Below are 16,552 nucleotides of genomic sequence, written 5' to 3'. Positions count from 1 at the left end.
GGGAGATGTTGAGAGGTTTATGACTCCACGATTCATGTGGGTCGCTCGTGAAGATACCACTCCTGAATATTTCAGGACCGTAGAGAGAACGGCTCAAGCGGTACCTGCTGGATGAGTTTGGCTTTCTATGACAAATTGATCCGACTCAATCAACAACGCAGCAGCGGTTTCGTATAGACTTGACACTGTCAAAGAATGGGTGTTCTGTTGGGATTACACCAGTAGGAATCGCTGGTAAACCGTGCACCTTCGCGGAGCGGAATAGCCTTAATTATTTTTTTTTGCTGTGCCTAATTTGCAGACTGACAACACTGTTAGGCAATCCCGTAGTTAAGCTTCCCTACAATTCACCCAGGAATCCAATATCTGCCGCCAATAGAGTAAATTTCGTGAATAAAAACCACGCTCTATCATTTGATTTAAAATTTTGATGTGCGCTGTGGCACTGAAAAAAGCAGACGTCATGCCTGCATTACGTGATGCCCCAGCGCATAGCCAACTTTTGAGTCAAATCGTATGCTAGACATCATTACTGGCCAAATTCGCTGTATTGGTGCCATGGTTTGGTCAATCGAGTGCAGTGCGGTGAAGCTGAACGACTAAGTTGCTTTAGCGTGTAGCAAAGGAAGACGAAAAGTGAACAACAAATCTGCATTATCCCGCCGAAATACAATTTCACGGGGGCTATTTTTGTTTACGAGGAATATGGGGCGTATAATTCCTAATGCTACCATTTTAATACCTCATAGCATAATACGGGGTAGTGGGCGTAGCTTCGAGATCATATTTCACGGTTTTCTTCTATAGCGAGGCGAATAAGTGGATTCAAAACGTATGCATGTTCAATTTCGAAGACATTTTTTGTCCCGAAATCAATCACGAATCTTATTTTTGGCAGTAGCTTCTTCTCCGCCATAACATAAAGGGGAAATCTTTACGGTAACGTCAACTTTTTACGCCATCACACTATCAGTATCACAGTATTAGTATGGCCTTCAAGGTCATTAGAGAGAGGTGAAAGGGGATGAGACTATCTCTGAACATAAGTTTGAGTCGGTTATAAAACTTCCTTATAATAACTCCAGCTGCTGCAAAATTACTGCTACGGTTACGATTCAATTCTTGTGCTTATAATGGAATAATGCTCGATTTAGTAAACAGTGAAATCGGCTTAGCTCACTGTAGTAAGCAACAGTGGCCGTTAAGATTTCCGTGGTCCCGAGGCTACTGGTGGGCGCGTCATTATTTTTGTTCCGACATTTTGGCGAATATGTGCTTCAGATGCCGTCCCTACCTAGCTGTAATTTTGCTGCGGACATAGCAGGCACCCGTATCCAGTGCAACTTCGTTTACTTTTCCGTGTTCTCTTCGCAAAAGTATTGAACTGAACAATAAATATCTCCGTCAATTTCCAAGCAATGTCAGTGGCTGAATATTTGATGTCACTCATTTGATGTTGTTACCTATATTATAATAATATGCCGTTAATATAATTTTTTTTCCCTGACTGGTTTACCACAATAGCGAAGGCTGTATTTAGGTGTACCGAAGACCGTGGCTGGTTAATTTAAAAAGCACGGGGAACAAAACTATGTCGGGAGTTCCCTCACACGAGGCGAGCCTTGGAAAGAGTCAACCCTCCTTGTGAAGTGAACGGTCGTGGTGATATGACTAGAGGAACCTTGCGAACAGGTGTGAAAGCTTAAGGAAAACCGAAATCCTACAAACGTGCTGCCATATTTAGCAACTTCTTTATCTAAGCCTGGTCCGTTGACTCAAACACGCGGCCTCCGTATCACATTCCAGATACTTTTGGATGGTGTAGAGATCAATTGAGAAATAGTCACTCGATTGCCAAATGGGAAAAATTCAGGCGAGACGTTAGTCAAGCTCAGCATTCATTCAAGATGCGAACAATTCCTTTCTTTTTGACGATGTTGCGTAGTGACTCTTACGTTAATTCCAAGGTCACCCTGCCTTTGATCGTTAAGCAGCCCTTTAGCACCCTGGTGTCATCCACATTTCCTTTTTTGTGTTACTGAATTTCAGAGAACACCTTTTACTTACGGAGCTTTGCCCATGCTTTCGTCCGGCGTAGATCTGCCCATGACTTGCACATAAAAATAATGTGGACGTGATAGGGCAAGAATTAGGTCAACCTAGAACGAGAGCTTCCAATTTCATTGGTGTATTGTAGTGTTGTACTGAATAACAAATGACCGAGCTGCTAGTACTGCTAGCTGCAACAATAGTGCAGAACATGGTTTTCTAATATGATTACACAGAAGAAGCGCGATGGCTTGTTTAAGCTCGGCTTTACCACAGGGAACTTACAAACGGCGTCAATTTTAGTGGTGCGCGTCGTTCTCGCACAGTCACAGCCTCTTATTACCATTGACCATGCCTAGGATTGGCCCCATTACTTTGGAAACCAGTTTTTAGCAACAGAGGCCTTGTTATATTTGTCGATCTGCGTTAGGAGGCAGGGGATGACGATGAAGATAAGAAGAGAAAGCGCAGTTGTGACTCCCCCCCCCCCCCCCACGCACACGCGCACGCTCACGCGCACGCACATGCACACACACACACACACACACAGACACACACACACACACACACACACACACACACACACACACACACACACACACACACACACACACACACACACACGCGCGCGCGCGCGCGCGCGCACGCACATGCACACGCACACGCACACGCACACGCACACGCACACGCACACGCACACGCACACACACACACACACACACACACACACACACACACACACACACACACACACACACACACACACACACACACACACACACACAACACCGACCAAAAGGCTTTCTCGTCTCGAAAAGAAGCCGCATCATGAATTAGACGGAGTGCTGCTAGAGGACAGGGGCACGTACAGAATGGGCGAGAGCCGCTGAGCGGCAACCCCCCCTCCCTCAACCACATATATACAAATCACTGAGGAGTTGGAATAAAGAAGATGAATAATAAAGGCACAGAGCGAGAGAGAGAGAGAGCTACAGTTAAACGGAAAGGCAGTGAAGTCGGCTCACGACCGTCACGTCGGTAGACCTAGCTTGTGGAAGTGGAAGTGCGTATGGAAACATAAGTCGAAACGAATCAGAAAAAATCCAAAAGCGCTCACGCACAGAAACTTACACCCCACTACCAATTCCTCCACACGTGGTCACACATGCTAGCAGACCTTAAGAATTCAGGGCCGCCTAGAGGGTCCTCTGTGAAAACGACGAACATGAACAAATATCCCAGAACGGCCTTCTCATGGATCCAATGATTTTCCAGCGCGCCAGTAACATACTACGGCCGATGCCTCTGGAAGGCGATTGTGGACAGTTAGTACGCACGAGGAGCTCAACAACCTCGTCAGCATTGCCTGCGATTCCTTAATGTATGAGGGCATATAAGTCTGATCAGGAGTGTGTGCGTATATCCTAGTAAAATATCACCGCACAAAATAAATGGTAAACTAATGCAGTGTTAGTCTGACTGGGTGAGCTGGAAAAAAAAGGGTGCACATGGCTACAGTGCGGAAGGCGTCCCCGAACCGCGGGCTCCGTCGCCTCCTTCAACGTAGCCTCCTTCAACGGCCAGCAAAAGTTGCTGCCTTGGTGTTGACGACAAAAAGTCGAAGGCAAAACTGAACTGGTTTACTGCAGGGCAAGAGATGATCAGTGACGATAAAAAACATCACCCTTCCGGTCGAGCTTACAGCATGACTTGAACCGAGCGACAGAGGGATCCGATGATGTCAAATGAATGCGTTCGGCGCTCGTATACTATAGGAAGAGCGTATTTATCCCCGAAGCGCTAACTGTGAGACAGCTTCCTCATTGCTTTACACGCGGCACTAAAATAGTACCAACACACACAAACACTCTTTCTCGAGTTCGTGAGGACCGGCAGTAGCGGCGCACGTTGAGCCTGAGAGAAGGGGAAAAGGAGATTCCGGAAAACGGCGTCCGCTTCGCAGATGCATGTCTCTGCATGAACAGTTTGTTTTTGGTATTTTGTAGATGCAATGGCTTGAGTCACCGCCACCGGGCCCCGCGCGACCAGCGCATGCAGTAAAATGTTCGAGCAAGGTGGGCTCTGCCGCAAAGCACACGAGCACTACACAGAACTTGCAGCATGCGCGAACAGAGTAGCGGCGCGCAGAATCGTAACAGCATTCTGCTACAAGGATGTATCGACAATGATTAGAAAAGACAGATCTGTAACTGGATTTTGGGCGCCTACTGGTCGGCAATGGGCTACATTAAAGCCACAAGTTTGGCTTTGTTCTGCCTTTGCCATTCCCGGTCGTGTTGATGCCCTTGTGCTAAATGTTTCTCATCCAGTAAAATACTTTCCTCCTCTCAACGAAGACGCTATAGGTACCATGTGCGCCTGGTTTTTCGAGCAGAAAAGTCAGGCTGCAATTTTAGCACGCTCCGTAAAGCCCGATGTTGCATTTACCTCTCCTCTTTAAAGCGCCTGCGATCTCCCTCGTCAAATTTTTTTATAACGCTGGTTTGCCATCCTGTTTTTTTTTCTCTTCGTTTTTCTTGCAAGTGAGTTGGAATAACATATTTGCCCCATATATAATTAAAGCGGAGTTGTGCTTCTGATTCGTGTAATTGGGAAAAATAAGGTCATAAACATATTTCAGTAGCAGCGCGTAGATTCTGTCACACGTGACAGATAGAGCATTGCTTGTCGTAATATGCTTCGAGTACTGTGGTTTGCCTCTTGTACGTGTCCAAGTTTTTTGTCTGTTTACACTGCAACGGGAACATAATTTGTGCCCCCCCCCCTCCCCCCTTCACCCAAACCGGTGCGACTTCTTTTTTTTAAATAGTAGGTATTGTCGCTGGGTCATGCGTAGTCAGTTCTGGATACCTGATGAATGACCTTGAACTGCGGCAGAACCACGCTGTTTGCATCGTTCATTCATGGCTCACGTCATTGCAGTGCAATGGCATTTAAAAACGCGCTGAACTGGAAGCCTCATCTCGTCTCCGTAATGCATCTTGTGTGTAACAATTCCACAATTTTTTCAACCAAACATCCCCCTTGACCTATTTCGGTAACCTTCAAAGCCGTGATGGAGCCATTCCTCTTCCGCGGTCGTTCATACCTCGCACTTCACTACACTGGAATAATCTGCATCTCACACTGCAACTGAAACCGACACCTCAAAATTGGAGATCTTCTGTGCAGCATCTACAGCACTTGCTATTTGATCTTTCACAAGCCCCCTCCCGCCTTCCATTTTTCTTCTTTACATTTTTTTTCGTTATTCCATTTTCTATCTTTATATTTCACATGTGTTCCAGAGCGATAGTATCGATTTCGGAATTTCATGAGGCCTTCCTGGCCATCTTCTGCGGTAAAATTATGACGCTTGTTCTAAGTTTTTTTACTGACTTGCTTTGTATTTTGTAATTCCAGTCCTTTTAAAATTTGCGACGTTTTTTTTTTTGTTTCTAATTTAGTTTCTAGCAAGCTCACTGTAACAAAAGTTGCAACTTTTGTTAGCTTGTTAGAAACTACATTAGGAACACATCTGCTTTATGCTGATGCTTCATGTAAACAATGCCTGAATTTTCTATATTTTCATTCTGCGTTTTCCGTATTTCTACCGGGACCACCTGTGTACAGGCGGCGTCAGAAGTAATGGAAACAAGGAATTGCGAATATCACAAAATATTTGTCGTACTGGCTTTATGACAGCTATTGCCGGTTTACAGGAAGCTTTTTATATTATGGAGGACTCTTTTAAATGCACACCAATGCAGCGAGAGTTTCTGGAAGAAGAAATTCCTGTAAATTTACGAGACCATGTTTCAGTTACGGCACCTGTACCACTGCGACGCACTACGAGCACATAGGTCTTGACGACTGTTATGAGAATAATAAAATAAGTATAACCAATGGCTATTGCAGTTTCGCCAGAGGTATCAGTAAATGTTACTTGCCTTAACTTAACCGCAGGATGTTTTAAAAAAATTTTCTTATGTGGTCGATATTTTGAAATTCTAGAATAGCAATCATTTGAATTGGTAAGCTCCTCACTGAAGTACCTCCGTTTTACTTAATTCCAATACATCGTTACAGACGCGTTGATGCCGTATTTGTGTGAGGGATACATTGATAAAAAGGATAATTTCTGTTGACACTCAACCAAACCCGGGTGCGATGGTTGAGTTCTCGTCCCCGCTATACCACGGCACCTCTTGTACATCTTTTTAACACGCAAGTGTTTTATGCCGGGGTACACAAACCTCACCGACGTCATATCCGTCACGGAAATGACATAACCAGAAAAAGTTCAATTGGCGCGGCGGCGCTAGGATGCCACCCCACGATTAGTCTGGCCGCAACGGGAGGAGTGAAACGCTCTGCCAACTGAGCCATGTAGTTATGCCTGGGTAGCTGTACGAACGCGCCTTATATCCAGCCCTCTAACTCCTCCATTCAGATGGTGCTGCCGTCTAGGAGAGGTGAAGCGAAGTAGTGCGTCATGACGCTAATGAGCACCAGTAGTTCGCGTCTCGATATGGCAGCGTATAGCAGCGGAAGCTGCTGTGTTTATCCGCCTGCCGCCTACGTGAAACGCCGCTCAAATTGTGGAACGCCGCCGCCGCGTTCCACAAGCTGAACTCATCGCAACGTAAGCGTATGGCGTACACGCCACGGGGCAGAACCGATATGGTCGCACCTTTGCCGAAGCGACCCGCCAGCAGGAGGTCGCTCGCTAGCAGGCCTTCGCTTGCCAAGTACACCCACAAGACTGCTGCCGACCCGCAAATCATGCTCCTTTCGCTGTAGCGAACCGTGACTTCATTAAACGATTCGCTGAGAACCCGTTCGGTTTCGTTCGCACTGTTTGCGAGCTCCTGGGATTTCAATCGGATTTACGCAATGCTCCGGTGCGTGTAATCCAGTGTCTAATGTTGATGCGTCTAACGGTGCTATACCGACGAAATAGAAATAGTGATGTGGAAGTTCATATCGATGCACAATAAACATTCAAATGGCCCCTAGGAAGGCACATTTCACTTTCGTGTTTTACTGGTTCCTATGAAAGAAGGATCAACCACATTTTTTCTATCTCTGTTTCTCCCTTTCTGCGACAGGGCTGTTCAGCCTGTTGGTGGGGCTTACGTACTTCTTTGAACGGGAGCGCGTCTTCAAGACTTACCTGGGCTTCCAACCCGTCGTCGTACTGTTCAAGCCAGAGGCTGTCGAGGTAAGTTTTCCGTTCTTGCTATGTGTGTGAATCGATTGTACCACACAAAAGCACAAGCTATGTGCAAATTAGAAGGAAGGAAAAAAGGCTCGGTTGGTTGTATTACATGGCTATATTTGTTTTTTGTTTTTTTCTGCACACGAGTTTCATTTGCAAGCGTCATTTTAACTGAGTATCATTCAAGCTGGTCAGAAACCTGCATATACTTCTAAGGCGAGCGACTTGTTAAGCGAATGCTTGCACAAAGAAATACCATAGATATATTTTGCAAAACGCGTCAAGGGGCGTAGGATTGACAAAGATGTACTCACCCGCAATTTTCGGTTATTGTGTATTGTCATCTGGACACTTACTCAATGACGAGTTACGCGATTATTTAGACCGTTTTATGTGGACTACGTGTGTGTGGGTAAGATAAAATAGGTGTCAATCCAACGGCGAAAAGCAGCTGCGGGAAAGAACAAGTATTCCGTATCGGATGTCAAAGCAATTCCTCATGATTGTCCGGCACAAAATCGCCAGATGTTAGAAAATGTCTTTGCGACTGCCTTCAGTCATTTGCTATGAAAGAGGGAAGCCTAGGGCTGTAACATATTTTCGTAGACAGTATGCTAGCTGGGCGGGCGAGTTGGAAAATCTTAATCTTCTGAAAAACGAAAAAAAAAAAACGGGACAAAATGAAGAAAATGACATCACAATTCCCCTCTTCAGCTATTTTTTATCGGGAAAAGCGTCGCATACTTACATAACCACGTAAAGAAGCACACGCGGAAGTGATAATCAATATTAGGAATTAAAACGAATGGTTGCCATCCCGCTTTGCGAAAGTCGATGTCCAGCGAATCTTTTGTAAGCCACTACAAAGGCTGATGGGGAGGGTATGAAATGTTTCTCGCCGTCTCGGCGGGCTTGTCGCTTGCGCTCGGCTTTTCTGGCGGCAAATGCTAGGTACTGCCTAGCCTGACACATTCGCTCGGCGTCTTGGGCAAGAACTGCTCTATTTAGGGACACTGGTTCTGCCTAGCCTTCAATCAAAATCTGCAAACGTAATCTTTACCAGGAACAAATGGGGGTGGGGAAATAGGGGGGTCCCATTGTTAACACGTTCCTTGTCATTCATAATGTGGTTTAGATGCTTGTTTTGTGGTCTTCTAAACGAATACCCAGCTCTATGCTGTATGCCTGATTAGCCTGACGCATGCAGTCGGCGTCTTGGGCGATTACTGCTGGGTCCTGCCTGGGTTTTTTGTTTACGACACGAAATTTTCCGACCAACTAGAGGCAAAGAGCTTTGCTGTTAAATCAAGAAATAAGAAACTAGTCCTAAATCACGGCAAACTTAATCTTGCGACGCCCTGGTCTAGAAATGTGATCGCATTCCTTCCCAGGCGATGAATGGCTGACTAACGCACTTCCTAGCATTCTTGGTAGCACGGTACACTTCCCTAACTCCCTTACTAACTTGTAATCTGGTTCTTGCATCTCATCAGAATCGTAGGCAGCCCTGGTAAAGACTGCTTAGCAACCACGGAAGTTTTCTGGGTGTCTGACTGTGGATCTACGTCCTCTCAATTCGCCGGCACGTTGGCTTGTCTGGCTATGTTTACGCCGGAGCTCGACGGGGATATCTGATAAAAAAGCGCCAAGGCAGGCGTACTGTTTCGTGTTTTATCACTCATCTCCACAGGACACGGGTGCCGTGTTGACATCGTCTTATTACACCATGGGACGTGTGCTTGGCTCCAACTTGACCTAGAGTCACTGCCAAAATAAAGTCCCCCCCCCCCTCTCTCTCTCTCTCTATCTATCTATCTATCTATCTATCTATCTATCTATCTATCTATCTCTCTCTCTCTCTCTCTCTCTTGCATACGTCCGTACAAAAGTCACCGAGTCTCTCCACCACTATATAGTGCGCCTAGCTCGATGTGCCCTCCGGCTAACGTCTGAGCAACCCTCCCTCCCTCCCCTCACCAAAAAAAGCGTAGCATTGACGAGTGTTGAGTAGTTATGCTGCAGTGCAAGTATCTTCCTGATACACTTCCCGAGGAGGAGGGGTGAGGGGACGAAAGACGAGAGGGATGATGAGCGGGCTCATTATTTTTAAGCGTCGTGATTTCTCTTTTTCCTCACTACCATGATTAGTAGAAAGAGGGGCGGGACCCCGCTACCCAGTCGAGGTGGGCAAACCACATCCCTGGTCTACTTAGAAGTAGTTGATTGATTGATTGATTGATTGTAGGGTTTAACGCGCCGACGCAACTCAGGCGATGAGGCGCGCCGTATGTGGAGGGCTCCAGATTAAGTTTGACCACCTGGGGATCTTTAGTTTGCGCCGAAATCCCGAACACACTGGCGTTTTTGCTTTTCGCCGCCATCAGAAAAGCGGCCGCCGCAGCTGGGGTACTTAGAAGTAGAATGAGAAACGGGATGCTGGAAATGGATCAGGTACGCCCTCTCAGTGAAACTGAGAGGGGGGGGGGGGGAGAGAGAGAGAGAGGGTCCCGCTTTTCTTAACATAAATAACCGGATAAAATTTCGCGCCTCAACACAAACAACTACCAGCAAATCATGCCGCTGATCCCTTAGCAGGTAATCCTACACAAGCAGGCAGACAGTTAACATTCCCGCACAAGTGCCATAATGCTCACAGCGTTAAAACGGTCCACATTCGCATTCTGTAATCTACCCCATCTTCGTGCAGCAGAGAGTACACACTTTGAACAGCTACACTATACTCGGGTTAAGAACGGCACTAGCTCACGTACGTATCGCTCCGCCTAAGCGACGGACCCGGATGTCATCGGGCGCGTGTGTGTTGAAAGGAGATTGCTATGAATGCCCGATATCGTCTGCCCTTTCTCACGTAGTTTGTTTGTCGTCGCTGCAGTCGTTTATAAGCATATTAAGTCCAAAAGCAGGGAAACGGCTCATGCCATGTTCAAAATACTCCCAGTAACGCACTACTTGCGCCACTCGGCGTAACATCCGCCTGCGGGGATGAGGCACAGTGGCAACTTCCATTGCCGTTCTTAACTTCTAGCTGCGTATAGAACTACCTAATAACTGGTGTCTAGAAAAATACAGCTATGTTAAAACCGCTCGCGAACTTCTTTGAAGCATATAATAATGAATGCGCACATGGTGGGACTACAATCTGCTTTCTATTTTCCTAGAGATAATCTTTCTGCTAGCAGTACTCTTCAACCCGTTTAATTAGTTTCTCACCAGCTATCCTTTACTACGCTGTAAAAATAATCCAGATTTAATCCATGGCAACCTCATCATGAATCTTTGCAGGGACAGTCTACATGGCACGAAAGCTTGAAGGCAGAGCTTAAAAAACACTCCAATACGTGCCCCCTAATACTTGATGTCTAACCTTAATTATAGTTTTAAGCGTCTCCCAAGAGACAAGATGCTACCATTCTACGTGTTTTTTTTTTTTTTCATTAAGCCCACCAGGCTATCAATAACAATTTCATTTCGTCCAACGGAGAGGCTTCCAATGTAATGCAGCGTTCATTAACCTGTTCAGAAAACATGAACATTAGTGGCGTCGCCTCAGACGCGGCAGAAGAGACGTTTTAGCTGTTAGGGTTCTTTTTACCAACACGAACAAACATGGCATCCTGTTTAGAAGTATAGTCTCAACGGAATTTATTCGACAGCCAGTCTTTAGCCTGTCCTTCGTTGCATGTCATGGCACTTCTTTAGTTCCGAATTCATGAGACATTTAGCATCCACATTATAGACTTGGTCAAAGAGTCAGGTTTTAAGTTGATCGGGAAGTTTATCGCAAGGCCAGCAGATGAGTTAATTAAACATCCATCGTATTTGTACAAAGGGAAGTTAGATGCCTATAGAACCATATCAGTCACGTGATTGAGGACTTAGTGATTTAGGACTACTCTTTTTTTACTTTTTAAGAGTTTTGTTTGTCAACAGTGCGTTATCATAGTTGTGTTCATATTAACGGGCGTATATATACCACGTTTTTTTTTTCAATAAAAAAGTCTAAACCAGCCTGATGTCATCGCAGAGCTGTGTTCGTCTCACTAAGCTAAACTCGACTCGATGTCCAGAAATCCTCGCTGAAATCGGCCGTTCCCGCCGCCCAGGGAACTATGAACCTGTCGCTGAAAGTTCTCCATGCCTCGGTAGGCGGGTTCGTTTTGTCGGCGACACTGTTTGCACCCGTTGGGGGTCCTTGGCTCGTGCTCGCCTACTACATTCTCGCCTCGCAGCGCGGCGCGCTTCTTGATAAGCCGCCTCTTCTTCGGGCGTCCGGATCTTCTTTGGTCACCCTATCCCCCATGTGCGCGGCACAGCGTCAGAGAGAGTTCTCCCCGAGAAATGTCACAAGAAGAGACGTTTCCTTGTTGAATATGCTCTTTTAAAAGCAAAGCTGGACGTAGAAGAACCAGAAGGAAGAAGCCCACACAGCTAAGCAGGACGAGCCACACGCATTTTTAATAGATATCCAATTGGCGGCGGTACAAACAAGCGAAGTCTCGCCATTATTAGTGTCGCATGTGACGTCAGGAGCAGACGACAGGTGACGCGACCGTTTCTGCTCATTTAAGGCGCAACCAATACTCTCTTGTAGTTATATGATCTTTCTTCATAGAAATGCTTCAAATTCTAATTTATAGTTCGGTGTAGCGGGAGCATTATCCCTCCTCACACTCGATTCCTGGTTAATCCCCCACGTGGGGTCATGCCATGTTACAAGAAACATCACGAGACGCACGCTCTCGTGTGCTAGGCATCTTCTTAGCATTTTTTTTTCTGTTCAGTGACGACAGGGCCTCATGGTTTAATAAAGTGTTTCACTAGCAACAAACAGCTTAAACACAGCCAGCGCTTGTTATGTCGCTGTTTCGTGTGGTCCTTTCTTGACGCGTTGTGCTACAAGACGGATGTACTCCAGCGGATCGATCAGTCGCAACGCTTCTGAACGACGAGGTAATAACGCCACCATAATAGCTTTACTGGCTTCTAGGTGCATCTTCTAGTCACTGAAGCAACAAAGAAAGTGTGAATTGACCCCCACTGATTTGGCAAGAAAGAAACGCGCACTGGGGCTAAGATGGGATCTGCAGTTTCCTATCTAGACAAAAAAGTCAGTGTTCGCCTTCGAATAGTTCGAACACACCTGTAGCACAGAGGAAAGCGCTAATGTAATTACAATTTATAGGCTGGCCCTTTATTAAGTGCAGGGTACTTTAGGGGCCCGGCTAGTCGTCGTAGCTCGTCCGCGATCACGCTATCTACGCACCGCACTCACGCTGCGTTAGGAACTCAAACAGAGTCCCGCGGGGTCACCCACCCAAACAGCGGCTTCAAAAAGATACCCGCTTGTCTCTCGGTTCAGCCTTCCGGTAAGAAGTTAAGAGGATACTTGCACAAGAGGCTTATATACGCAGAACCATTCGGAACTCCTGGAACCACTGGCATTTGCCATACATGTCCCCATTATTTAGAGCAAAGAAAACTGCAGGTTCATTTGGGGATATATATATATATATATATATATATATATATATATATATATATATATATATATGTAGCGAATCAGAATAGGAAATGAGGGGCTCGTAGAAAATAACACAGAAATAAGGGTTGGCAGTCAAGAAAACCTCGGAAAGCAAAGGGGAGGATGTGGTAGGTCATTGAAACAGATAAACAATTTGGAAAGAAAGAAAGAAAGAAAGCGAAGAAAAATGCCCGCCAGGTGGGATCCGAACCCACGACCTCCAGAATACCGGTCTGGTGCGATAACCACTACGCTACCGGCGGGGCGATATTCTCCTCCGCTTTCTGGGGTATTTATGTCAATGTAATTTTTTCCTGTGCTTGGGGGTGGTAGCCAGCGCCACTCTGACTTCTCGGGGTGAAGGGGACCTTCTTTTTAATCCCCGGGCCGTGACTCGAGTGTCTACGACATGTCGAGAGTGGTCAACCAGCGTTGAACCCTCTTAAGCTTCCTATGGCACCAAGACTGCCAGAACAGAGACCCTCGCTATGCATGTAGCGAATCAGAATAGGAAATGAGGGGCTCGTAGAAAATAACACAGAAATAAGGGTTGGCAGTCAAGAAAACCTCGGAAAGCAAAGGGGAGGATGTGGTAGGTCATTGAAACAGATAAACAATTTGGAAAGAAAGAAAGAAAGCGAAGAAAAATGCCCGCCAGGTGGGATCCGAACCCACGACCTCCAGAATACCGGTCTGGTGCGATAACCACTACGCTACCGGCGGGGCGATATTCTCCTCCGCTTTCTGGGGTATTTATGTCAATGTAATTTTTTCCTGTGCTTGGGGGTGGTAGCCAGCGCATTACATTGACATTACATTGACATTACAATTACATTGACATAAATACCCCAGAAAGCGGAGGAGAATATCGCCCCGCCGGTAGCGTAGTGGTTATCGCACCAGACCGGTATTCTGGAGGTCGTGGGTTCGGATCCCACCTGGCGGGCATTTTTCTTCGCTTTCTTTCTTTCTTTCCAAATTGTTTATCTGTTTCAATGACCTACCACATCCTCCCCTTTGCTTTCCGAGGTTTTCTTGACTGCCAACCCTTATTTCTGTGTTATTTTCTACGAGCCCCTCATTTCCTATTCTGATTCGCTACATGCATAGCGAGGGTCTCTGTTCTGGCAGTCTTGGTGCCATAGGAAGCTTAAGAGGGTTCAACGCTGGTTGACCACTCTCGACATGTCGTAGACACTCGAGTCACGGCCCGGGGATTAAAAAGAAGGTCCCCTTCACCCCGAGAAGTCAGAGTGGCGCTGGCTACCACCCCCAAGCACAGGAAAAAATTACATTGACATAAATACCCCAGAAAGCGGAGGAGAATATCGCCCCGCCGGTAGCGTAGTGGTTATCGCACCAGACCGGTATTCTGGAGGTCGTGGGTTCGGATCCCACCTGGCGGGCATTTTTCTTCGCTTTCTTTCTTTCTTTCCAAATTGTTTATCTGTTTCAATGACCTACCACATCCTCCCCTTTGCTTTCCGAGGTTTTCTTGACTGCCAACCCTTATTTCTATATATATATATATATATATATATATATATATATATATATATATATATGAATAAATGTTTCTTGGACACCGGCAAATAATATCAAGAAAAAAAGAAAGACACACGTCGAAAGAGGAATAGTATAACGTTTCGGCCGAGGGACCGGCCTTCGTCAGAATAACAGTGGCGGTCGTTGTCACAAATCATAAAAGGTGTCTATATATATATATATATATATATATATATATATATATATATATATATATATATATATATATATGTGTATGTATATGTATATGTATGTGTGTGTGTGTGTGTGTATGTGTGCGTAACTTACCGGCAGCGTCCGCGTCCATTTGGTTAGGAAATGCTCATTGGGTTGGTTGTTACGATAGTAGGCTAAAAAAATGGCACCCAAAGAAAAAAAAACGACGTGTTCGAAATGGCGCAGAAAGGCATCAGCCCGTGCGAGATTAAAGCAGGCACAAAACAAACAGAACTCCCGCTCGTGCTGTTGCAGGCAGAAAAAGAAACATAAGGTAAAGAAAAGGATGCGAGCTGTCGCAGGAGAAGGTGCGCGAGCACTGCGAATGCGAGAAAATTGAATTGCATTGAACAAAACTCTGTTCAATTCAAGAGAGGAGTAAGAAAGAGAGGGGGAAGAGCGTGAGGGGTGGAAGCAAATAGTGGAAAACGGCGCCACAGCCCCTATGGCGAATTACTGCCCTGTACTTCCGACAGCTTTCCCGTTGAAACTTCATTAATTTTTTTTATTTGCACTGTGGTGTTCAGGCCGGCTTCGAACACATGCACCGGTATAACATTTTGTTCACCGAACGTTACGACTAAGGCATGTACGTGTGAACTCTAACAGTATGGGCTGTTTAGGAAGCCTGCGACAAAAGATAATTCGGGATTGGTCAAGCCGTTTCGCTCGTACGCATGATGTAGCGGGTTCAATTCTTGGTCATGCAGGCCGTATTTCTGATGGAAGTGCAATAACAAATCCCCGTGTGTGAAACATTCCGCTGTTTTCGGGTGGTCTAAATTAATCCGCATCCAGCCATACAGCGTGTCGCATAACCCGTATGTATCTTCAGAGCATTAAGCACAATTCAAACATTTTGAATCATTATAGAACTATAAAAGACAAATATGCCGTTTACAAGTACAATCATGGACAAATGAAACGCGATCACGAAAATATGAAGCATAACACACAAATAGCGCGATTTCTTCCTATGCAAGCCAAATTGACAGGCGGCTTAATTGCAGTGACAAAGCTGGGAAATGCGGCTTTGCAAATATACCAACAGCGCACCATTATTGGACCTCCGCCAACAGTATTTTTCAGTTTTGCGTGTTCTGCTTCATATTTTCATATTCGCATTTCATTTGTCCATGACTCTACATGCCCAGAAGTTATAGATCCCGAAAGCGTGAATTCGCGCCTGTAACGTATCATCCGTCGTTTAGTGTTGGCCTATTTATCATTTTGGCTGGTGGGGTTACTGGGAAAGCCACAAGCAAACATGTCCTGCACTATGGTTAATAGGCCATTATGGTCTAGGCAGCTCCACATAATAAAGTTTCATGTACTTCGTGCCCGCCACATTCGTCGTCGGTCCTAGCAGCCCTTCTAGACGTGCGACAGGTAAAAATTTGGGCGTGGGCGGTGTTTATAATCCCTTGCGTGGCTCGTCCGATGCATAAGTCTGGTGTTCTGTTGTGACAACTGCAAGTAAGTGGTCCTTGAGGTTCAAGGGTTTTCCGCCGGCGAGCACGCGTACCTAAGAACCCGGGCGGGGAATCCCTTATGAGCGCTTGGCGAGACGAGTCATCATCAGCTACTTCCCTCAGCTGCCAATAAATTATCAAATGAAAACATATTTACGAGCCCACTCGGCCTGGATACATCTGTAGCACGTACCCGCTCCGAGCGTAAGACTGTCGCACCAAAGACCACGGTAGGCTCTAGCACTTTCCTCGCCCTCAGTGAACATGCATGCCCCATGACAAGGTCTCGAGCACCAAACCGCAGTAATGAGCACCGAACAAACACCATTGCACCCTTGGGTTTGGGTTGCGATGTTAAACAGTTTTTAAAGCGAAGGCTTTCTTAGTAGTACTGATAACGTCCTGTCAAAAAAACTAACGCATTTCCTCGTAGAGCGGTTGGGCAAGCGAAATCTCTGATAAGATCTCTGGATCCCCATTCCGCACCCCCCCCCCCCCCCCCCCCCC

At 46.0% G+C, this 16,552-nt stretch overlaps 1 protein-coding gene across 1 annotated transcript in view; it reads left to right on the top strand.

Moving 5' to 3' along the window:
- The window catches only part of LOC144145374 (cytochrome P450 4V2-like), a 123,683-nt gene that overhangs the window by 27,786 nt on the left and 79,345 nt on the right, over window positions 1-16,552 (top strand). The window contains exon 2 of the mRNA XM_077676963.1: window positions 7,161-7,273. Coding sequence (XP_077533089.1) covers window positions 7,161-7,273 — 113 coding nt within the window. The remainder of the gene's footprint in view (window positions 1-7,160; window positions 7,274-16,552) is intronic.

This window comes from Haemaphysalis longicornis, unplaced genomic scaffold (genome assembly GCF_048455015.1).
Source record: "Haemaphysalis longicornis isolate Haplotype H1 unplaced genomic scaffold, Haemaphysalis longicornis Haplotype H1 scaffold_1, whole genome shotgun sequence".
In the NCBI taxonomy this organism is placed as follows: Eukaryota; Metazoa; Arthropoda; class Arachnida; order Ixodida; family Ixodidae; genus Haemaphysalis; species Haemaphysalis longicornis.
This window is presented reverse-complemented; position numbering and strand designations above follow the sequence as displayed.